We start from the raw sequence: 24,468 nt of genomic DNA, 5'->3' as shown, positions 1-24,468 counted from the left end.
AGATTTTGGTTTTACAAATCTTTTGTAATAACTCGCTTCAATCTTAGGTCTTATTCACCGCCTAAGTTGAAACATCTAATAACTTTTACAGCGGTTGAGGTGGTTGAGAATTTCAGTCAAACAACCAAAACACAACAGATATAACAAAGAATGAATCTTAAGATTCAAAATGCTTGCAACTTCTCAAATTGTCTCTAGCAGAAAACGGTCGAGTAGTTGTTTTGAAAATTTGAATAATCTTTGTAGATCTGATAAAATCTTGAAGAAGGAGCTGGTGAGCAGTGTATGATATATATGAGAAGTGTGCTCAGAAAATTTTGAGTATGCAAACTTTCTTTTTGAATTTGTTGCTTCAAATGCATCTCTTTTTCTTTCTTTTTATGTATCGAGTTCTCGCTTGCATTCTCTATATATAGTATTAGACTCTTTTTCCTCGTTCAACGACTATTTGTACTATAGTTCGACAATATAGACACATTATTGTCACGTGCTGCAACTTTCATTAAATGTTAATCTTTAATGTATTTCTTGCTTTTATGCTTTTAAAATTCTTTTTTGTACAAAAGCTATCAGACAACGGACTGATGAAATATCTCATGCAGATGAGAATTGGTAGGATGTGCAATATTTCTATATTAAGCTATCGACCGATCTGTTGACTTTCACAAATATCCTTAACTTTGTTCGCTCGACAGTTAATTTAGTATATCTCTAAGCGGTCCGATCGAGTGACAGATTAGTATAGTATAACTGATTGAGTAGCTTTATCGTAGAGAGACTAAATAGATTGCGACCATTTACCCAGCTTTTGAACACCGGTAGCATGTTGCTCTTTGTCTTTGGCAGAACGATCATGTACCTGAATACACGAATAGTAACAACTTATTCTAATACAATAAATTATTGTTTGTTATCACCAAAACTAAGGAATTTAACATATACATGCTTGCTTAATCTTCACAAAGTCTATATCTTGTTTATCTTGACCAGTAAACATTAAGAAGCTTGTGTAAGTCTAGTTCATGCCCCTATGTTGTTTTAGATGAATAAGATTTGATTTCAGAAACATTATTTACATGTAAAGTTCGAAAATGTTTCATTTAAATATTATTAGCCATCTTTACGAGAATAGTCTCTAATTTATATCGATATGTGAATTTAAGAAGCATGCTTAGTATCATCCATCTTAACTTTGCTTAATTATTTTCCTATAAAAATTATAATATAGGATCGAACATTTGTAGTTTTGTCAAAAATATAACTATGGTTATAGTTCAACTCTAATATTTTAAATTGTGCGTCAGTACAAACGTCACATGTCGATACTTCTTCTCCCAATAACAATTATTGCATTCCACGAAATCATCTCCCCAATAATTGCATTCATTTCTGTCAATGAAAATCAAACTTGTGATCATGTTGATTCTGATACCAATTGTAGAATCAAACGATTGTTATTTTACCAAAATGTATAAAAAATATTAACAATCAAACTCGAATATTTTAAAACGTAGAATAACTCAAGTGTCGATCACTCTTCTATCAAATATAATTATTATTAGATATAATAAAATGTATAACAAGTGATAACAATGTTTTAAAACATAAAATATCTCAAATATCATATTCGATCGTTCTCATACTACAGATAATTATTACCAGTATATAATATAATATATTTTAATTGGATAATTATAAATATGTGAGATCAATGTGAGGTTGGAATTATCAATGATATATGATGCATCCAATTATTCTTTGGACTACTATGGCAAAATCTTCGCGCATGAGGAATGAAGAAGCAATGTCACGTAGTGGCACGAGAAATGAGATACATATCGTTTTATTCGCATTTATTTAGGATTTTTTGTCTGTCCATTAAATATATCGAATATGATATGAACCGAGATATAAAAAAGACCGTAAAACCGCAAATAAACCGGACTAGTCCGGATGATCACCTAGGATTCCGTTACTTTGTTAACAGGAACACGCGTAGCCGCCGCCGAATTGTGTCAGTTGATCAATGTAACTCTATTATTTGGTCGACAAATAGTTTATTTACTTAAATTTAAAAATACAAATTTCGATGACATATATATATTTTTAAATAAAATGAGTAAGAAATTTTAAAATAATTAAATTGGCCATGATTTCGGCCCCAATAGTGGTGGAGAAATGTGAATTAATTAGATTAATTTTTTTTGAAGTTAAATATTCATAATATCAAGTCGATAAATCCCGAGTTGCAATATAAGAAAGCCAAGATGGAATATTTCATCTAGCCAAAGTAAATTAAAAGAGCTATTGAACGCTCTATGAGTAAAAAATGTGTCACGGTATTGATCAAACGATGCATATGTTTGATCGACATAAAATGATTAACTAGAACATATAATTAATTTCAATAGCCAATGCACCACAAGATCAGTGTTCAAAAAATCTGGGTTGAAAACTACACAAACCGTCTCTATGGAGTCAGAATAAATAAGAAACACCCACGTGACAGATTAGACATGTCATGTGAATTAATTAGATTAGACACACCATATTCACGTAAATTAAAGCTGGGAGATATATCGAAACATGTCATGTGACAAAAATGATCCATCATTAGGAAGTATGCACGCAACGTCGATAAAAAAAATTGACTAATATTATATATATAATTAAATTTGTATAATAATTTTTACAACACATAAACTTTAATACAAAATCCACTAATAATTTTAATACAAAATCTTATGAGATAATAGGAAAATTTCATGATATAATAAAAAAATTTCATATTATAATTGTTGTAAAATGTCGTTATACTATATTTTATTGTATTTGTAACATTATTATAAAAAAATTGAGAATATTAGGATTGTTAAGCATTTGTTTAGTTAAATGTTATTTCGAAATATAGTAGTTTTCTTGTAAGACGATCTCACGAATCTTTATTAATATTCACAATAAAAAGTAATACTCTTAACATAAAAAATAATATTTTTTCATAAATGACTCAAATAAAAAAACTGTCTCACAAAATACGATTCGTGAAATAGTGTCACACAAATTTGTCTTTGAAATAAATTCATTGTGAACACGTGGCCGTATTCGCACGTGACTGGCCCTCTCTGCCTGCCGGTCCAGCTCTTCAAGAGGGGAGAAGAAGTTCGTTTGGATAACTTAATCTCCTCCACTCCACATTCTAACCTGTTTATTTTTTAAAAATAATTTTAAATTTTAATTGTTCGATAACTCAATTTTACCAAATCAGCTGTTAGTTTCAGTATTATTTTATAAGTTATAATATTACTGCATTTTTTTAAAAATTTTAAATGACTATTGCTTAATTTTTTAATTATTGTGTCATTATTGATGAACATAAATAAATATTCTTGATTTAATATGATGAACACAATTCAGGATTTTTTTTTCTCAAAAAATAAAAGAATTCAATCTTGCTTACGCCATTGAGAAAACAAATAAATATTTGAATAAATATTTTGAAATTCAAATTTATCAAGTACAAAAAGGTAAATTAGATACAAATAAATAACGAAAAAGATTCGTTGTTATTTATACTCATCTTTAAGATTGAAGCTTTTGTAAGACCACACAAATCTGCACAACCCTTGCGTTTCTGCTCCTTTAACTATCTTGAGTTACTGTCCATAAATATGTAGAACGAGTCCCAGATGCCATCTGTAAGAAAAAAACATGTTAAATATGGTAGGGAATGGATGATAAGCTTCATAACCTAACACAATCCATAGGCTTTTTCAGTTGAAAAACGGTTTGATGACTCACAATTTACACATTACACAAACACCTAGAATGATCCGTTCCTGACGATGACTTGTGCCCCATCTGATACCGTAACTAAATTTCGGACTAGGTCTTGGATTCGAGATACAATCCTGAAACCTCTCCCCCAGATAAAAAAAATACTATCTAGGATTGGATCCCTTAATTTTGAGGAAGCAATGACAGCAAAACATGGATTGGGAAAATAGTGAGGAAAAAGAGGGTTAATATACCTGGTTGAAGGAGATGAATCAACTTTCTAGTTACAATTTGCGTGGTTCTACTCCAGCCATTTTCACCTATTTATATAATATATATATGCATCTATTCTGTTTTCCTTCTTCCGTTAGTGGATAAGATAGGCTCGAACAACCTCAACTATGGGGGCTTCACACATGGGACACTTCCCAGAGCCTTGGACCAAACCTTCTGCACATTTGGAACAGGTGCACATGTGCCCACATCTGTAAAAAAAATAAAAAACAGATGCTTGTTCTTAAAGAACCGAAGATGCAGCAAATGATACAAGCGAGTTAAGAATTTTTTTACCTATATAGTAAGGAATCAATGTTGCTATCACAACACAGGCAGCAAATTCCTTTTCTTACAAAATCCCATTTAGAATCGTTGTGTAAAATGTTGCTCTCCCATGAATCTGCCCCTGAGATAGAATCCAACGGGACTGTGAAGCATGGTCAAGATAAGGGGAAAACAAAACATTACTTGGCGATATCTAGTTCATAAACTCAGAAAACAAGGGCGGAGAATCATATCCAATAAATCTAATACGTTTTCATCTTTGCACCAAGGAAAAGACCCATGCCGGATAGAGTATGCTAAGTCTTAGAAGAAAAGGACAGTATAGCGGGCAACGCTCCTGAGGCAAAACCATATTAAAAATATCTTGACATTGTACCAGAAGATTCGTACAAACTAGACACAAAGTACTTGCGTATTAGTTTTTTTTTTGTTTTACATTTTCCATTTGAAAAAGATTTTTCACAGTTATCTGTGTATTTTCGTGATATTATTTTCCCTTCAATTTATTCATTGGTAGTCGCCAACAGTATCAGAACCAGATTAACCGAAACTCACCTCTCGAGAGGATTGACTGATTTAACGCTGCAGAAACCTCTTGATGAACACTACGCTGCAACTGTATTTGCAACTCCATGCATGCTTCCAGCATACTCTGCATGTTATTCATCCTTTGCTGAAGCCTAGCCATATCAATCCTCAAATCGTTGATCACGTCCCACTCCTGATGCACATAAGCATGAAGAGATGTTGAAAAGTGGGGACGAAGCAAGGCATAATTCTTCTTATTATCGAGAGAATCAAAGACACGACATCAGACTAAAGTTCAGAAATCCAGTTCTACAATAGAGGATGCTTGAACATACAGTTCCTATATGCTGATTCGAAGTGATGTGCGGCCAATTTGCACCCGGTAAGACCTCATCCCAAAGGGGCTGGGATGCAGTGATATGAATTGACGAATGATCAAATTCGTTAATTTCGGAGCCATCAGATGGAGCCAAAGTTTGCTCCCCATTTAGCCGTTCCTGGTCTGGCTCAATCAAAGCAGGAGAAGACGTGGTGTCCGGTTCCCAATCACCAGAAGCATGACCTTGCCTTTCCACATGGGATTGTAGCACCTGGTCTAAGCTCTCACGGAAACCACTTCGGAGAAGGTTAGAGACACGTCTCCTACAGCAGAAAGTAAAAGGAAACGTTAGATTTTTAAACAAAGATCGTGGACTGAGTGCAAGAAATCACTCACTCACCAGCTGAAAAGCTCCCTAAGCTCCACGGTTTGAACATTATCGTCATCAGCGAAATAAAATGTGTCCACTCTTCCAACAGATCCACTGACCTCTCCTGTCGGCACATCCAGCCAACTATCTACAGCTTCTTGAAAATTGTGATTTGGCCAGAATTCACGCGACCCTTGTATTTGATCTTGCTCATCATCAGACGTTTCCCGAAACCATTGATTACCAGTTGTATTTTCCCTGCTAGCATCTGTCCATTCCGTAAATGCAATGCCCATTAGCTGGTGCCATGAGTTGTTATCGATCCCGATTCCTGAGTCTTGAGCTTCTTCCTCTAGAGTTAAAGCATCTTGTCTATCAAATGCTTCATTAGTGTTTCCTTCCATATCAGCAGTGTCGCCAGCCACTCCATGAACACGACTTGCATCACTTGGTTCATAATGTTCATGCAAAACTTCAAGGGGTCCACTGTAATTTATTTCAACATATTCGAGTGACGCTTCATTATTGACAATGGCATCGCTCTGGTCAAAACGGATACTATGCTCGCTTGCCTCACTGTCAAATGTCGGCTGCTCAGCACCACGAGAACTTTCTATTCCCAGAGACACTTCTGCATTTCCATCATGATCCAGAGCTGAATCCCCTACTTCAGTTACTCTTGATACAAATTCATGCTGACTTCTGTTTTCGTCTGCATCTATTTCCGATACAGATGCTGTATGAGTCTCAGGAGTCACCCCTCTGATGCATATAGACTCCGCCTCACCGTTAGTTTCATCACTTAAAGAGGAACTAGCCTCAGCACTGTTCCCCGGAATGGAAGTTGAATTGTGCAATTTTGAGAGGAATCCGTCCCTACAGCAATAGATTATAAATAGAAACTTAGTATAGAAATTTGAATAAAGAAGTGTATCAAAAAGATAATAATTTTAATGGATTAAGAGATAAATTCCACTAACTGTGCTGGTTTAAAACCGAAGACATAACATTGGATAATGCAAGTATGCTTCAGCTATGAACTATTACCTAAAATTCGGCACCAAACTCCATGCAGCATCTCTCAACAAGATGATGCACTAAATATTTTTTTTATGAATCATTTAAATTGACGCCAGTGACAAGCAATCCAATTTATATTATAGAAATAGAACATGATACTGTGGTGCTAAAAGTTGGTAGAGAAGAAACTGATTCTAACCACATGGCCACCACTTGAAAAAGTATACAAAAAAGACAATGAAAAAGAGTAGATTCAATTTAGAGTTTTGTTCAAACCCCAATTAATTCCAAGCATAAATCTTTACAATATTTATATCTAAGCATGCGTAATGAGGGCATAGATAATGTGAGCATATCATGGATATTTGATGCTATCTCGATAAAAGATACAAACCTTTATGTAGGATAAAAATCTATATGGAAATAAGTCAAAATGAAACCTAAAATATAATGGTGGATCCTAATTGCCAATAACTGACTCAATAATCTCTCTCGATCTCGATCACATTCACTTTTTCAACATGAACAAGCATATAGCATTAAAATATGCATGTTCACAAATGGTTATCATCGTCTTATATGAAAACAATAACCGAGCATATTCATACAACGAAATTACGGGACAGAATGCAGACTAAAGCGAAAAAATCCATAACACTAAGTTAATTACCTGAGATCAGAAACTGTACTTCTTTGACAGAATGCAGACTAAAGCGAAAAAATCCATAACACTAAGTTAATTACCTGAGATCAGAAACTGTACTTCTTTGCCTTAGCAAACCCAGTTCAGTTGCAGCCATGGAAGAAGGTCTCTTATCTGTGATCAATATTTCATTTCTTAAAAACCTACCTCTAAGTAATGCCTGCAAAATGACGAAGATTAATGAGACAGAACTATAATTCTCGTTTTCAGACACAATCAAATCACCCCAAATAGTCGCATGATATAGCAGAAAATACAGGAAAATCAAATATGTGACGCTAAAGTTCACACATCAAATAACCTTAACCATCACACATATAAAGCGGGTTTTTGGTTGTTAACTAAATATCAGTCTCATGTACATCAAAAATACAAATCTAAAAAGACACAACAATGTAAATTCATAAGTTTTGTGAAATTATTAGCCTCTATTCGGAAAATATTTCACCTGAATGCGATTGCGGTGGGCAAAATCTGACACCGGCCTCTGTTCAGATAAATCCCGAAGTTCTCTATTCCTTTCGCTCTGAGCCTTCAGAAGAAGATCAAGAAGAGTCTGTCTACCGCATAATCTTTGAACAGGCCTTCGGGCACCAATCTCAGGACGAGTAATCCCGTGCCCGTCCCGCAACTGCTCAATTTGAGAACCAACTTCAGCAACTTCATCTCCAAGAGATCCATTATTGTTTCCATGCCGAGCAATGGTTTGCACCCATTCCTTGATGATTCTAACTCTTTCGCGAACATTCTCACCAAGGCATTGTTCTCCCGTATTATTGTTCAAAGGAAATCCATCTGGTGAATGACCCATAGCACCATTGTTCATCCATTCCCGAAAAACTTGCCTCACTCTTTCACGTTCTATATCTCCCAAATCACTAGATTGTCCTGATATAATACTGTCACTATCCTCAAGATTCGTCTCTGAACGTGTCAATATCCTCCCATGATTCTCACTCTCATCAGCACATTCAGAGGTATCATCCCCATTATCACTCCCTTGTCCAACAGAAGCTACAATACTTGTGCAGTCGGAATCTGAACCATTGCTTCTCCGGTGCCTTTGTCTATAGGAAGAACTCACCACATGCTCATCCTCAAGCTCCCGCCACATTTGTAATAGTGAGGATGCCCTAGTACTGGGCCTAATTTGTGGTTCCTCCCAGAGGCTCGACCCCGAAGACTGGGACTCCACAAATAAAGGGCCAAAAGCGGATACATTGTGCAATTCCGCGACAGCCATTTTTTGAGTTACACTGATTTTGACGAGAATTACAATCCCAATTGTGATGACGTCTTTTACGTTCTCGAGATTATAAATCAGAAGATAATTTATAAAAATATTTTAAGGTACACCAGACCTGAAAGCCATTTCATATCATCGTGTCCATGATTCCCATGACGCACAAGAATCAATATATCAAGACCAATCACTGCCTGCAGAAGATTTTTAAAACATAAATCAGTCAATATGAATGAGATCTCAAGGTAAAAGGTCAAACAATTCCTGCTGGTTATTTAGCAAGGAAATCTTATATACCCACAAAACTGAAACTTTATTAAAAGCAAAATAGAAAAGGTCGTGACTAGCAGATCTATCTTGTCCCTAACCAATGTCTATTCATCCAAAGCAAAAGGTGTACGAAAAGCAACTGCCAACACTTGAATTTCCGACAATCTCAAACTCGATATACCTTTAAAAATTCCAAATGGGTCAGAGGATTTAAATGGTAATAAATCAACTAACACAACCCAAATCCCACTTTCCAAGGAAAATCCCACCAAAATCAAAATCAAAATCAAACCAACGATTCATCATATATATATAAATGAAAAAAACTACAAAACAAACTGAAGCAAACGCATAAAATCTGCATCGACTGAATTGTAATAAACTCAGACAGCGGTAAAAAATTACGAAATTAAAATATAACAAGATTTTCGCCCATATCTGCAATCAAGAACAAGAAATTTAGTCATACCTTCCTGCAACTATCATCCGGGCCTGTTTCCTCCCACTCAATTGCAATCTAGAGAGAGATAATCAGTTGCGGAGCAAATTCATCAAGAGAGAAGAGTGTATTATTATTGAATAATAATGGCGAACATGGAAACGTTTCACGTCAGCGGCGTCATTTCCTGGATTTATCTAACCTCGGAAATTTTGCCGTAACTAAAACGGCTGTCTCCTTTGCACCCTTAAAGAAAATTTACTTTTTGTTTGCAGTCCAAATCTTTTTCAAAATTTCGAAATAACCCCTGAATTCTTTAATTAGTGGTCAGTAGAATTCATTTATTAATCTTTTTATGTTCATTAATGGATTTCAATTTTATTTCACGATCACATTTATTTCATTTGAAAAAAAGAAAGAAATTTGAAACAAAACAACAATTACCAACATTTACGTAACAGAAGAGATGGTTAGAAATTTCGTATTAATTGGATTAAATTATGGGAGTTATAGACGTGGATTCAGACAATGCTCCTTTTGAATTAGTTTTTGAGGTTGATTTAGGTTAAGTCTCAATCTTAACATGATATCAGAACTCAGATTCATCATTATTATACGTTGGACTGTCCTATGGACCACTCGATAATGTAAATTTCACACTCTAATTGTTTATTCTTGGAAGTAAGAGGTATGTTAAATATATCATTTCGACTAAATTAATTTTTTAGAGCTTTATATATTGACTTGGACAAATGTTCCAAGTCATATATAATGACTTGGACAATCCTCTCACTTGATCTACTTTTTGGGGTTTAGTTAAGTTAAAATCTCAATTTTAACCTAAAAAGTTTGGTTGAGTCTAAATCCTAATCGAAACAGCTATCAAATCAAATTAGATTTTATTTTAATTGTAGACAATAATTTAAAAAAATACATGAATTTCACCCCATTAATATTTTTTAAGCAAGCAACTATATATTATTTTAAGCATAAATGACTCCTCAAACTTGAACAAAGTTTAATTGTTTTTATAATTTACATGTATATTTTATGTTGGGGTAGACGCGATGATTAAGTCCCAGATAAGCTTATTACTAATATTATTTAATAATCATAAATCTTTTGTTTTTGGCAGAAGAAAAAAAAAAGATCTGCTTTATATATATTAGGGAACTCAAGTGATTTGAGGCTTAATTTTAGAATAAGAAACACATTCTTATTCAATAGTTACAGCAGATTTGTTTGCAAAAAAGTAATCTATGAATATTCATTCATTTATATATATATATATAATTTTGTTAGATTTTGGTCCATTGCATGCTAAATTCCAAACAATGCGTTGATATAAAAAGTAGCAGATTCTTGCTTATTTATTCCATCTAAATCGATGAGAAGTGGCTAATGTTTAAATATATAAACATTAGATTACTTGAAATGATTAAATAACCAAATTAATAATCTAACCTCATCACATTTGCAAAAGATTCAACGTTTTGTTCGAATCTTTAGGAGTCGATCTTTCTTGCATTATTACTAATTACTATCGTTGTTATTATCATCAGTCATCATGATTATGACCAGGACAAAAACGTAAGTGGGAGGAAATCGCTGGAGCATTAGGAGACATATCCATCTGTCACCATATCAGATCGACTTGAGGTCTGGTAGCTTAGGTCCACGCATTTATGAAGTAGTGGAGGATAGCTCTGATCCGCGTAATCACATAAATTTGCTCTGAAATGTGAAATCCATCCAGTTTATATGCTCAAGTTAAAGAGGATAATGACACTGGCCTTTTGACTCGGGTGATAGCAAATGCATCAGACATAATTTATATGTATTTTTGAGCTAACACAAAACATGAGAGAAACTGAAACAACGTTTGTAATTTTTAAAAAAAGTTACAGAGAATGTTTGTAACATCTAAAAATAAGTGTTTTTCGGCTTTCATGTATAAAATTTACAATTAAAAGCTGAATAATCATTTTTTAGAGGTTGCAAACACTATCTTAGTATAAGTTTTTCTTCTGATTTTCATGATGATGACGATGTATTTTCTTTAAATTTTACAAAAATAATATATAGTCGGACCCAAAAATGATCAAGCTCTCATAATTTTAAGCACAAAATTTAATAAACCTAGTGAGGATTGCTTATTCTATCTTACAGGGGGAAAAAATTAAGTATAAAATTTTCGAAAGTATTTATTTAATAAAAACGTATGTAAACTATATGTCTGTTCTTCAATAGTTCCATTCCCCTGCTTGCTCACTGCAAGTCTGCAGTGCTGGCCATGCATCATAGTTTAAATATATAACATTGATCGAAAAATCCTAAATAGGATCGAAGTAAAACATCGTTAAAAAGACGCTCTAATATATTGTAAATTCTTATACAAACTAGACTTATATCATTTGAGGAATATATATATATATATATATATATATATATATATATATATATATGTATATATATGATTAATTCAATAACGAAAGTTTCATGAGAAGAATATATATATAATAGATGTATAGAAAGAGATTAATCATTAAATTCCATGCATAAATATACAAACTGAGGGAACATGCAATCTGAAGAGAGGAAAGCACAACACGACAATATTATTAGTCAGATTATGTCCTCAAGCTTTCGCCTTTATTCAAATGTGTGATTATTATTTAAAGTCTTCATCTCTTGTAACTTGTAAGTAGCTCCCCATTTTTTGGCAAACATGAATCGTGTTTAAAGTCGCAATAAAGTGTGATATATGAAATAGTAAAGATAGGACTGAACATAAATGAGATTTATATATATATATATATATATATATATATATATATATATATTAGCAGGCATGAATCGTGCGTAAAAGCCATATGATAAGACCAAAAGAATTTTGGGAAATTGAAAAGGAGTTGCCGACACAATAACGTCCATTCTTATGAGTTGATTTGGAATTTTTGTTTACTTGAAAGCAATTTTAACTTTCAGAAAAATTGAAAGAAATATTTTCATATTTTAGATAAAATAAAATTTATAAACTGATTTTAGGGAATTATGCACGATGCATGCTGTAAAAGAAGAGATGATCAAATCATATCTTTCATTTCTCCTAAACTATATGCATTTATGACAAAAAAAATTAAGGAGATTGATACATTAATGCTACATCGGTTACATTTGAATATATATATTTATAATTTTGATGTGTTGCACACTTATGTGGTCATCGATATTGAAGTGACACTTACATGTTTGATGTACTATCATATCTAATATGTAAGTATTATCTCATCAGTACTCAAATAATTGTGCATGATGAGTGCATGTACAACACATATATATTATATATATGTATATATTTATATATTTTTCTGAAATTTTATATTTACTTTTTCTAAATATAAAGTATCGTCTCTCTTACTGGTTTCTCCCTCAATTTATCGAATCTGGAGTCTTTTATAACATAGATTAAGTATTGTAACGCGCACATATAATTAGTGGATATTTGGCATAGCAGGACTGTTTTCGTTAACATTTGATACGTGTATTTGGGTACTAAAAAAATATATTAGCGTTAAATCTGAAACAGTTGGTACTCATATATCATATATTAATATCATATTTTTTTATTTTTTATGTCGATTTTCATCCGAGAAAAGACATATAAATTCGAAGAGTGCAAACACATTTTGTCGTGGATCAAAGAGTGCAAACACATAATATTTCTGACAGAGACTCTATGCAAATTTAAGTTTGAACGTGGGGATTCAAAGAAAATTAACCGGAGTTTAAATATACTTTCCAATTACAAATTAACCCGAACTGAATAAATAAATTTATGAAGAAACACACAAAAATTATCACTTCCCAAATAAAATAAATAACACTCCAGAACAATAATTTATAAGATAATAACATATATTGGAGAATTAATCCACATCCACGTCACACTGAACCCTCTGAAACCCCTTGGAACTGGTAAACGGAACCCTCAAGGATTCACAAAGAACCTTAAGCTTGCGATGAATCTTGAAAACCCCAACCTTCAATCTGATTTTAGCCCTGATTTTCACATCCAAGTCCACATCACCAGAGGCCCGATCCACTTTCAAATCCCGGGCCACGGCCCCGTAAACCTTCTCATTCTTAGCTGCCAAATGCAAGTCCAAATGCGTCACATTTCTCCTTGGTTGATAAAACGGAGCAAAACCACCGACCGACAGAATCTGATCCTCGTACAACACCGAAACGTCGATCCTGTCGTAATACAACGAGACCCTTTTGTTAGGATTGTTCGCTCGGAGCACGAAGTGGAAGTTTGCGTTTAGGACGTCGTTTGTCAGGTTGTAGGCACTGATGGAGCCGTGCTCCATCGAATATTTCAATCTTCTTGGCTGGACAGATACCCAGATGATGATGACAGCTAGAATAGTTAAAATGATCAAGCCTAGAGCGGTAAGAGCGATGCATCGCATTAGCCAAGAATGTTGTGGTCGCCCCACCGGCTGCGGCTGCGGCTGCGGCTGCTGTGGTGGTGCCATGGGTGCCAAGGGGTTTGATGTATTAGTGTGATATAATTGTGTCGATGTTTAAGGATAGGGATATTGTTTTATACAAGTGAAATGGGAATTATACAGCTATATGTTATTCTATCCTGTTTGTAGTGGCAATATTTATTTATCACTTTAAGATTTCTTGTACGAAACTCAAGAGATCTACGAGTCTTGGAAGGGAAAAAGGGAGCTGGGTTTCGCATGTGAATATTCTTTTCTTGCAGAGTTTGAAGATTTCTTTGCTGTGGAAGTTTAGGAATCTAATTCTCAATTAATGAGTTGATGATGTTCTTCATTGCTTACGGCTCAAGGTATTCCCATTTGAAAGAAATTGTTACGTTTGCGATATACTATATATATTTGAATTGCTTACGACGACTCACGTAGAACTTTTTAGTATATTTTCAATTATTATATCTTATTAAAGATCTCACGGATCGTATTTTGTGAGACAGATATCTTATTTGGGTCATTCATGAAAAAATATTACTTTTTATGCTAATAGTACTACTTTTTATTGTGAATATCGGTAGGGTTGACTCGTGTCACATATAAAGATTCGTGAGACCGTCTCATAAGAGACCTACTCTATTAGGAAAATATTTTTTGGTATACTAGCTTATTCTATTTTAAAATTTGAAAATAACTTTTAATTTTCGATTATTTTGGTCCGACGTCAGAAAATGATGATGTGACTTTAAAATGATGATTTGTCGAGATGTCATGTTAGCAATAGAACCAAAATAGCCGAAAATTAAAAGTTAATGTAAGATGAACATATTAATGAACCAAAAAAATTATTTTCCCTCATGAAAAATTATTACCAGTTTTTTATATGCGGAAAACTAAACTGCAAACAAAAAAAATTATGGAATAAGTAGAAAATATAGTTCCTGCCACAAATGACATATATGGAGTTATTTAAGGTCATTTTAAATAAACCCGACTTCTATGTTTGACAGTTGTTCATGCAATTAGCTAAAAAAAGAGAGAAGAAAAATTGTTCTTGCACGGAGAGATCTTGAATATTGTTGAAAGATATATTAAATATACAAAAAATCGAACATTTAAAACATTTATTTACACACTAATATTACATAAAGATGGGGTGTTTTAGAAAACAAACGAGTCACGACTAAGAGACCAATATTTGGAGGTTGTTTTACTCTAAACCTGTAAAGTTTAATGGTGGGTTCGAGATCATAAGCATAGTGATCGCGCATATAAAATAAATTACTATCCAGTTTTGTGTTTATATTTATTATGGAAAGTAACAATTTTGGTTTTATGAAATTTTTTAAAAAAATTTGGGCAATAATTTTTTTTTTTTATTTTAGTCTTATTTTATTGGAATGCTAAAATGAAACCAAAAATACTTGCGACTCCAATCAACAATTGAACTACAACATTCTGAAATTAAAAGTAAGTAAATTAATTAAAATCGAAAAATGGACAAATTAGTCGACAAAACATCATTTTCCTATTTTTTTTTCTTTATATATTTCTTATAAAAAGAATAGTACTGATGGGGATTGAGGGGGATATGTATTTTCAGAGGTGGGGTCGGGGGGGGGGGGGATGGGATTTGGGTGTGCTTTGGATATCCTTATGAAATATAGATGGTAAATATTATAATATTTGCAGTTTAATTATATGTATTTTCTAAGAATAATTATGCGTTGTTTTTGACGCAATTTATCATATGTTATTGACAATTAGTTGGGTGCGGTACGTGTCAGTGATATGTAAAAGGATGTTGAGACTTAATGTAATACTAGTTTATTGATGTGCGTGTTGCGTGCTTGTATAATATTTTTATAATTCATTTGATTTATTTTTAAATGGAATCAAAATATATTTATAAAAAATAGTGAGAGTTACATGTAACTTACATTAAAATTTTAACAATTTATTAATATATATAATTATTAAAATAGATCATTATACCAAAAGTTAGTTATTCTAAATATCTCAAACTTAATTATATATATATATAATTTTTGTCATGTTTAAAAAGTTTTCGTCAAACATAATATACTATAAAAAATTATTTATTAATATTTATATATTTATTTACCGTATTCAATAATTAAATATGAATTTTTGCAAAAAAATACAAATTTGATGTCGTTTCAAAATATAAACTACATTTAAGTGTCTGTATTGATAATATCATTTTATTTTTGTTACTTTTATATATTTAATTTTCACTACTCTATATCATATTAAATAAAATATAATTTTTTATATAATATTATGCTTTCCACTTTTTAAAATAGTGTCGTGAATTTTGATATATTGATTGTCCGTAAATTATTATTATTATAAATATTTTTAACATGTCTTAAAATATAATTAAAATTTTTAACAAAAATTTATTTATCTAATAAATGACAAAAGTTTTTATTTTTGAAAAATATTTATTTATTATTTAAAATTTTGATAAACAAAAGATAAACAAAATAAGACATTATTTTAAAACATTGTTTGTATTATTTTTATTAGTAATAAATTCACTCATCTAAGATAAATAAGTCAATTTAACAACAAGATATTGGTATCCTCATTTAAGTGGAACTATTTTCACCCATGTACAACTAGAAAATGTCGAAGAAAGTTTGGCCTATGGGCATGATAAATTACGTGCCAGATGTCACGGCCGCTGTCGTAAAAAGCTGTTAGACTTGAGTATTATTTCGAGGTTGCTTCCTATGATTTTTATTCATTTGTGAGATCCAAAAAAAAAATCATAGACTTGATATATGTAAGAATAAATACGAATTGTTGGTGTACACTTGGGATGATACCCTAAGATCAGGTTGAACTCGACCCACCGCATGGAAAATAAATTATAGGTAAAACCATCGACAATTAGTCAATTAACTTGTAAAATTTTGATATTGGTGCATTTACTTTTAATTTTTTATTTTATTTTTTTTGGTCTAAGTGGTGACGTCATTACAAACATAACAACGTTTTCTGGTACCATTTCAGTAATTTATGGTTCCACGTAAATATTTTAAGACTGTCTGAATAGAGACTGGATTTTTCGTGTAGACTGCACTAGAAATCTTATACAAATTTACGTTGAGACTAGATCGCTGCAATTTCAGAAATCTGGCGGCCACGAGGCAGGATCTACATGGCCTTACAAAATATCTACATGGCCTTAATCACCTAGATCTATATATTATTTAAGCTAAACCACACTAGAAATAAATACTTAATTAGTAAAGTGATAGCATAAACATGTGAAGTAAACTGATACTGAAAGGTGTGTTAGAGGACAAGTGCAATAGTACTTTTTTCACCACAAAAAATTAGGTCAGATATGACTCTCCCAAATTTCTTGTGCCCTTTTAGTTTCACATGGATGTCGGAACTCTTTTGTCCTATTTTTTTTTACATGATATGGCCAAATCTATTCTCCTCGTAAATTTTTCAACATTAGTGAGGAGTACATATATTTTTTAAAAAAGTACATACTTGCATGTGAGACTCATGATGCTACGATAGAATAATACTTCAATTTGGATGCAGTCATCTGCGAAGATGATATAACAAAAATGGACTAAAAGGTGATATGTTATATATATATATAAAGGGAAAATTGCAATTTGGATTGTGTGTATTTTTTTCCCTATCTTTTAATATTTGGCAATTCTAACACTTTTTTCTTAGAGTACTATTGATGCGACGTTAAGTCAACATTATTCAGACGTTACCATTCACATTACATTGGTATCACATTAACAAAACATTGGAGTAAATGACTAAAATTGCAAAATAAACAATTGTAGATGACTTATAAGATTGAAAGTTAACTATACGTAAGACTAAAATCGTAAAGAAATAAAATAAGACATCAAAATTACAAATTTTCCTATGTTTAAATTTAAACTATTCAAAATGCCACGCATTTGCAAACATTTAAAAGGTGTAGTGAAAAGAAAAGGAATAAAGGTGTTGTGACTTGGGATCAATGGTGGATCTGGTCTCCCGCATATCCCTTGGAATTATGCCTTCTTTTACAAATCTATGGGATCGAGGACAAATCTTAGCTACCATATTATAAATTCAATATCCTTGAATCTACTGATAATATTCTCCGGCCATCAACTTATAAATAATCAACCCTCAGCCCTCCGCTGCATCCCTCTCAAAAAATACTTAAAACACCACCACCACCACCATCAACCACCTTCCAGGGATGATTGTGGTGGTGGTGGTGGTGGTGGTGGTGGTGGTGGATTTACACGAATCGGTCAAAATTCGAAAAAGACAACGAAATTCAGGAAAGAAATAAAGGATATTTATTGTTTCTTCAACAGGGCAACTTCAATGAATCCTTTGGCATACTTTCAAGGTTCACAGAGAATAGCTTAGCTAGCCAACTGCAAACTTCAGATGATCATCGGTACCCATTATTAGTTATGCAGTATTCATCTCGTTTTTAATGTTATGTTTCTGAATAGAATAATTAAGCAGAAGATTGACGACCCTGCGGATGCACTTTGCTCCTGAATATTGGAAAATTTGTATTGATTGCTGTCTATGTTTTAGCTTCATGCTTTGAGCTTGTACTTCCATTTCTTTTATCGTACATTTTCTTGAAATTTAATTAGATCGAAGGCTGACAACTATACTCTATATGTTATAGATAAAAAATATTGGCAGAAAAATAAATTACAGAGGCTGAACCAGAAACGTTGGCAGCAATTAATAATAATATATCTTTATTAAATGCTTTTTCACCATCCCTAACGTTGTATCTGTTCTTTCTCCTCTAATTAGTTCTCATTTTAAAGTGATGAATGATGGATATCCAATAAGCCGAGGGCTAATTTTTCATCGACGCGAACAATTATTAAAAAAAGTTGAATTTTTGTATAGATTAGTAAATGAAACCTAACAATTTTGAGAAAGATGATACAGTTAAACCCTGGAAAAAAAAAGCAAGATATAGATTTACTTTGAATTTTGTCTTCGTTCCACATCTTGTTTGAGTTTTGTTTCCTCCGGTACGATTCTTATCACCACTAGAAGATCTACGTTTTCAGGTATAAATTTATCAAAATATTTTCGTAAGACGGTCTCAAGAATCAATTTTGTTAGACAAATCTCCTATTTAGGTCAATCATGAGAAAATATTACTTTTTATGTTAAAAATATTAATTATTATTGTAAATATGAGCATTGTTGACCCGTCTCACGGATAAAAACATGTGAGACTGTCTCATAATAGACCTAAAAAAATTTATCATGTTTATGAGTTCATACATACCAGATAATGTGCATTGATCCATTTGTTACGGATAAATAAATGTTACAGATAAATTAATTATATGTTGGATTGAATTGAAATCTATTTCATTCAGTATTTATGACTAAGAAAAATTGATATACATGTACATTGTATAATTTATATTCTTGTAGAATTCAGTAATATTTTTGTGGAAATCAAACTGAACAAAGAAAGTATATAAACAATTGTATTAAGATCAAACACTTCCCTCTAAATGCGCAACTTTATTTCTCGGCACAACTTTATTTTTTTATACTTGTAACTTTGCAGAGTTAACCTATTTGACTTCTAATGAGTAGGGTTATCATGTCCATGAGTCCGAGGATGTGGGTGTTTATCTGATGGTGATGTATCATATTTCTTAGAGATTAGTTTTACATTTTGCATACCGACTGTCATATTCCATGTAGATATAATATTATTTCTTAAGATCTGACGTCACTTTTTACGGTCCACCTAGTTAACCAGATCAAGCAGTACAACGTCAACAACGTATTACTCTCACTTACGCATAATTTACGCAACATATTGATTTTACCCAAAATGGTTATTCAAAACTTGTATGGAAATGGAAATAAGATCTGGGAAATCATTTTGGGAAAATATGAAATAAATAATACATTAATTATTTCATTTATTTATAAAAACCTTAATATGTAATCATTTAAAAAACCAAACGAGAAAAATAAGTTATTAATTTTGTTGACCAGAAAAAACCTTAATAAATTCAAGTCTATAAAATAAATAAATTAAACATGGGTCAGGTTGGTACCCAAAAAAATAAAAATTAAAAGAATTCTAATGTTTTCACAAGAATTTGTTCCATTTTTTTATTTACTGTAAATTAATTGCGAAGGTAATAAGCCTGAACATGTACACATAATCTTAATGAAGTCAACAATTAATTTAAGCTATTAATCTTTTTTCATACCAAATGATATTATATTATTCTTCTATTGATGATCTATTTGATAAAATTCTGTTAATTATTTCACTTATTGAACAAATGAATGGATCAATTATATATGTCAATTATAATCCATAAACTATTTTCTTTATTATATATATGTGTCTCAGTGCACGTGCATCGCATGAGAATAAAAATTGCTTTACAAAATTATATATATAAATATGTGTGTGTATCAGAGCACGTACATCGCATGAAAATAAAAATGTCTCTACAAAATTAACTCAAATTAAACATATCTCGCACTTAAAATAAAATTAATTAATATCGAAGGTTTGACAAAAATTCGTGTGAGACGGTCTCACATGTCATATTTTGTGATACAGATTTCTTATTTGAGTCATCCATAAAAAATATAATTTTTTATGCTAAGAGTATTACTTTTTATTATGAATATCGGTAGGGTTGGCTCGTCTCACAGATAAAGATTCGTGAGACCGTCTCACAAGAGATCTACTCTGACGATTTTCTTGGGGACTCTGGTTTCTCTAAACTCTAACCAATTTATTATATATAATGTTGCATCCATCACTTTATTGTCTAGGTTTGTCGGATTTGAATAGGTATGATTTTAAATTTCTTCAAAAAAAATTAAAGTTCGCTATGCAAAATTATTTTTTTTAAAAAATTGTTACTTAAAGAAAATTTTAATTATATTAGCACTTTCTCAGCGACTCTTTGTTCCTCTTAACCTTAGTCAATTTGGTACATATATAGTATTTCTCACTGGACATGAATATGATACGACGCTTATATATTTATTGTTTTTTTTATTGAAATTGCGAAAAATTAAAATTGAAAGTTAACATATAATAGATCGAAATTTTAAAACATACCAAACCAAAAATTCAATTTTTAATTTTTTTTTTCCCAATTCACATCGCATGGGTATTTCCTTGTAATACTGGTTTGTAATTTAGTTATGCATGCATATAAAAGGATTTTGGACTGAAAAACTTTGCTCATTCAATATAATTTTCAGTCTTCAAGAGTTGGAAACTCTACCCACACGGGAATTTAGCTTTTAAACTTTGGGTGTAATCACATTTACAAGGAATGTCGTCGAAACAACATGCGACTTCTAATGAGTATCTCTAATAAGAATATATATGCTCATAATATTATTTTAATTATATCATCGGGAACCCTTCGCATTCTTTTTAGATTGTCTTTGATTTATTTTGAAGCGTTCCTTGGGTGTTATATAGATTAAAATATTCATAAGTTGTTTAGAATTGTTTATCTTTGCGAATTTAATGCTAGGCTCTGATTATTCCGGTTTTTAAGTTGATAGAACACTTCTTGTAAATCTCTTGGAACAGAGCTCCCTCGTTTGATCGTCTAACTTGGTTCATGATTAGAGACTTGATTTTTCGTGTAGGTTGCATTAGAAATCTTATATGAATTTGCGTTGAGACTAGATCGCTGCAATTTCAGAAATTTTGCGGTGACGAGGCGGACGGTGGAAGAAGAGGGCGGCCGAAAACTTTTTGAGGAGAGAGGAAGGAGAAAATTTCGGTGGTCAATATTTATGTACAAAACAGTCTTGTTTCAGATGATCCTCAATGAAATATTTATAGAGCTTGATTTTTTATAACACCACGAGTCTTTATCCTATTAGTATTCATAATCTACTCCCATCAGGATTTATTATTTTCATTAATTAAAATTCTTATGTTTAATATATAATGCAATTATACAAAGTCAACTCTTGATAATGTATGATACACACATATTTATATCTACATATATATATATATATATATATATATATATATATATATATAGCAAAACATCTATACATACATATACACAATCATATATAGACATATATGTAAAATTAAATAACTATTATTTAATTTAATAATTAATTTTCAATCAATTATAGATCATTCTAAAATTTTTTATGAGAATCATGCACGTATAGCAGTCAAAATTACTAACATTATTATTTAGTCATTAGATTCTAAATTTACTAAATTAATAATTGTAAACTCGTTATAATTCTGATCGGCGACCAGACAGTGATAATGTATTAAGGGTACAAATCTTGTTCATATAATGAAAATTGAAAATTTCTAAGATCAAAATTTTCACTGATCCATTTTTGGCAGCTGCCAGTTTTGTGAATTTTTTTTCATCAAAACAGACAGTTCCGCTATCTTTAATTAATTAACAGTTAAGCTAACTTCCTTAACTTTCAATAAATGGAATCAACTTATAAACACCTTTATAAGCAATCTGTTTGATCTCCATCAAACTACAGTCGTCAAATTCATCTCCTTGAACTTGACTATCTCAATGGGAATGCAAAATCCGAAACTGGTGTGACCCTTAACTGTTCATTGATACAGCTAGTCGTGAGTTCATAACTTCTTGTGATTCATAATAACATTTATTCTTATTCGGATTTACCCTAATTAGCCACATTCTTTTCATCAACCTCTTGATCAAGAATGTCTGAACTCAAGTCTGATTGTACCCATCAGATCATGGTAAGAGTGTCTCGTTCCCATGATCCCTATGTATCGTTGATAGTTTCTGCAAGAATTTTAGGTTATGGTTAGCGTATAATACTGTCCATTCAACTCATATATCCCGATCTAATCTGCAACCACTGATATATCGAGAGTTGCATGCATTTGAATTCGATAAAGATGTGACATATCTTTGAGTAATAATGGTGACATGGTATGTGCAACTAGGAAAACACATTTCCCTCAAGCACATGTTCTTCTTGCACTATTAATTCATCAGATCACATAGGATATCTTCACTCTTAGGCAAATGATGAATCCCCGACTACAATGCATTTACACCTACGTATTTCGAAACTACACCCAACCTCACCACCTAGTGACCCTCAGAAGAGTCGGTAAACAGATCAAACTATATGCTAGTATGTAGAGCCTCTACGTTGTCCCGGGTCTGAGGACTAATGGCTTGCACCCATAATTGTGAACTATTCCACTAGATAAATGATAAACACTTGGACCGTCCGAAGGAGTGTTGTTCAGTGCATCATCAAATGATCCCTTATCTGTATGAATGAACATCTTCAAATCCTTGCCAATGAAACATGACATTTACATCAGATATATTAGTCTCAAGCTCAAAAGACCTTTATCTTTAACAATAAAAATGTTGCGAGAATGTTTTGATCCAATTACAGTTTCCGGCAATAGCCGTCTTGATCTCATCCCGAACATGGTTTATGGATAAGATGTCATATGTGCTTCACATTTCATATGCCTTGTTTTTGTATGTCGTTTCTCTGAATCTGAATGGGTTAAATGTATGGCTGCTCCTCCAGGAGGGTGGTCAATAATCAAGATTTATGTGGCATGTATTGTGCCATTTTGACCACAAAGTGAGTACTTGTGCTAAAGATAGATTTATGCAGGATCAATACACACTGATTTCATTGGTCAATCAATGGCTTCTTTTATAATTAGAACTTAATTTTAATCCATTTTCCTTACTTTCAACAGCTCGGTCGCGGTGTCTACCGGAATCATTCAAATATTTGGTGCGGAAGTAGCAGAGCTTCTTTTGGTTGCAACAAGTCTTGGTCGCCAGGGCAAGGTGGAGCACATCCACCAAAATAATACCTAAAATATACCAACTTTGTGAATTCTATCGGCCTTGTCGTACTGTCAATCACTCTTCTTTTGCATTGAGAATGTTCTTGCACACCTCAATGTCCAAGATCTTGTGCTTCCTGCTGCCCATGAAGCAGAATCAATGTGGAAAAATAAATTTAGGTTTCAAAACCTTGGCCAAGAACTGGTTGGCTTTTAATGGGGTCTTCCAGAAATTTAAAATATTTTGCATGCTCCTTGTGTCTATTTAAATTTGCAGAAGAGACCCACCCCATGATGGCATTTGACGGGACATAGTCTCTTGCGACCACTAAATTTTTGATCTTGTATTAACAAGGTTTTGTCCGGCTCGTTTTATGGTTTGTGTATATTAAATTTGGCAACAACTTGTGTGAGACGGTCTCACGGGTCGTATTTTGTGAGACGGATCTCTTATTTGGGTCATCCATGAAAAAGTATTACTTTTTATGCTAAGAGTATTACTTTTTATTGTAAATATTGGTATAGTTGACTCGTCTCACAGATAAAGATTCGTGAGACTGTATCACAAAAGACCTATTCATTAAATTTTCTGTGTGTGTTGAATAGTTTAGAGAATTTTTTGAATGTATTAGTTATGAGTTGAGAAGAGAATTTGGGTAAAATTCAGATACATCCCTGACGTTTGAAAGTAATGTGAAAATCATCTCCAATCTTTCAGATTGCTTTAGTCTCATCTCTCATTATTTTTTTGGTGGCCAATTAATTATCCTTTTGAATTGTTTTACTTAAATACCATTTTGGTTAATTTATTTACATTATATTAATTTAAATA

At 32.2% G+C, this 24,468-nt stretch overlaps 2 protein-coding genes across 4 annotated transcripts; both read right to left on the bottom strand.

The window, feature by feature from the left end:
* Positions 1-3,489: 3,489 nt before the first annotated feature.
* On the bottom strand, positions 3,490-9,450 carry LOC142553528 (uncharacterized). 3 transcript variants are annotated; one of them, XM_075663855.1, is made up of 10 exons: positions 9,258-9,450; positions 8,637-8,712; positions 7,724-8,531; positions 7,317-7,435; positions 5,583-6,428; positions 5,199-5,505; positions 4,891-5,056; positions 4,345-4,477; positions 4,029-4,259; positions 3,490-3,693 (listed from the first exon to the last, which is right to left on the bottom strand). In XM_075663855.1, the coding sequence occupies exons 2-9, from the start codon at positions 8,645-8,647 to the stop codon at positions 4,142-4,144; spliced, it is 2,508 nt and encodes an 835-aa protein (XP_075519970.1). In that variant the 5' UTR covers positions 8,648-8,712; positions 9,258-9,450; the 3' UTR covers positions 3,490-3,693; positions 4,029-4,141. The 3 variants fall into 3 exon arrangements, with proteins under 3 accessions (XP_075519970.1, XP_075519971.1, XP_075519972.1); XM_075663856.1 differs by having other exon boundaries at positions 8,637-8,708; XM_075663857.1 differs by having other exon boundaries at positions 3,492-3,693; positions 4,345-4,456; positions 9,258-9,449.
* Positions 9,451-13,071: 3,621 nt separating this feature from the next.
* On the bottom strand, positions 13,072-13,870 carry LOC142554498 (uncharacterized protein At1g08160-like). The gene has a single exon (XM_075665167.1). The coding sequence runs from the start codon at positions 13,766-13,768 to the stop codon at positions 13,157-13,159; it is 612 nt and encodes a 203-aa protein (XP_075521282.1). The 5' UTR covers positions 13,769-13,870; the 3' UTR covers positions 13,072-13,156.
* Positions 13,871-24,468: the final 10,598 nt, after the last annotated feature.

Source organism: Primulina tabacum, chromosome 8 (assembly GCF_025594145.1).
Source record: "Primulina tabacum isolate GXHZ01 chromosome 8, ASM2559414v2, whole genome shotgun sequence".
NCBI lineage: Eukaryota > Viridiplantae > Streptophyta > Magnoliopsida > Lamiales > Gesneriaceae > Primulina > Primulina tabacum.
This window is presented reverse-complemented; position numbering and strand designations above follow the sequence as displayed.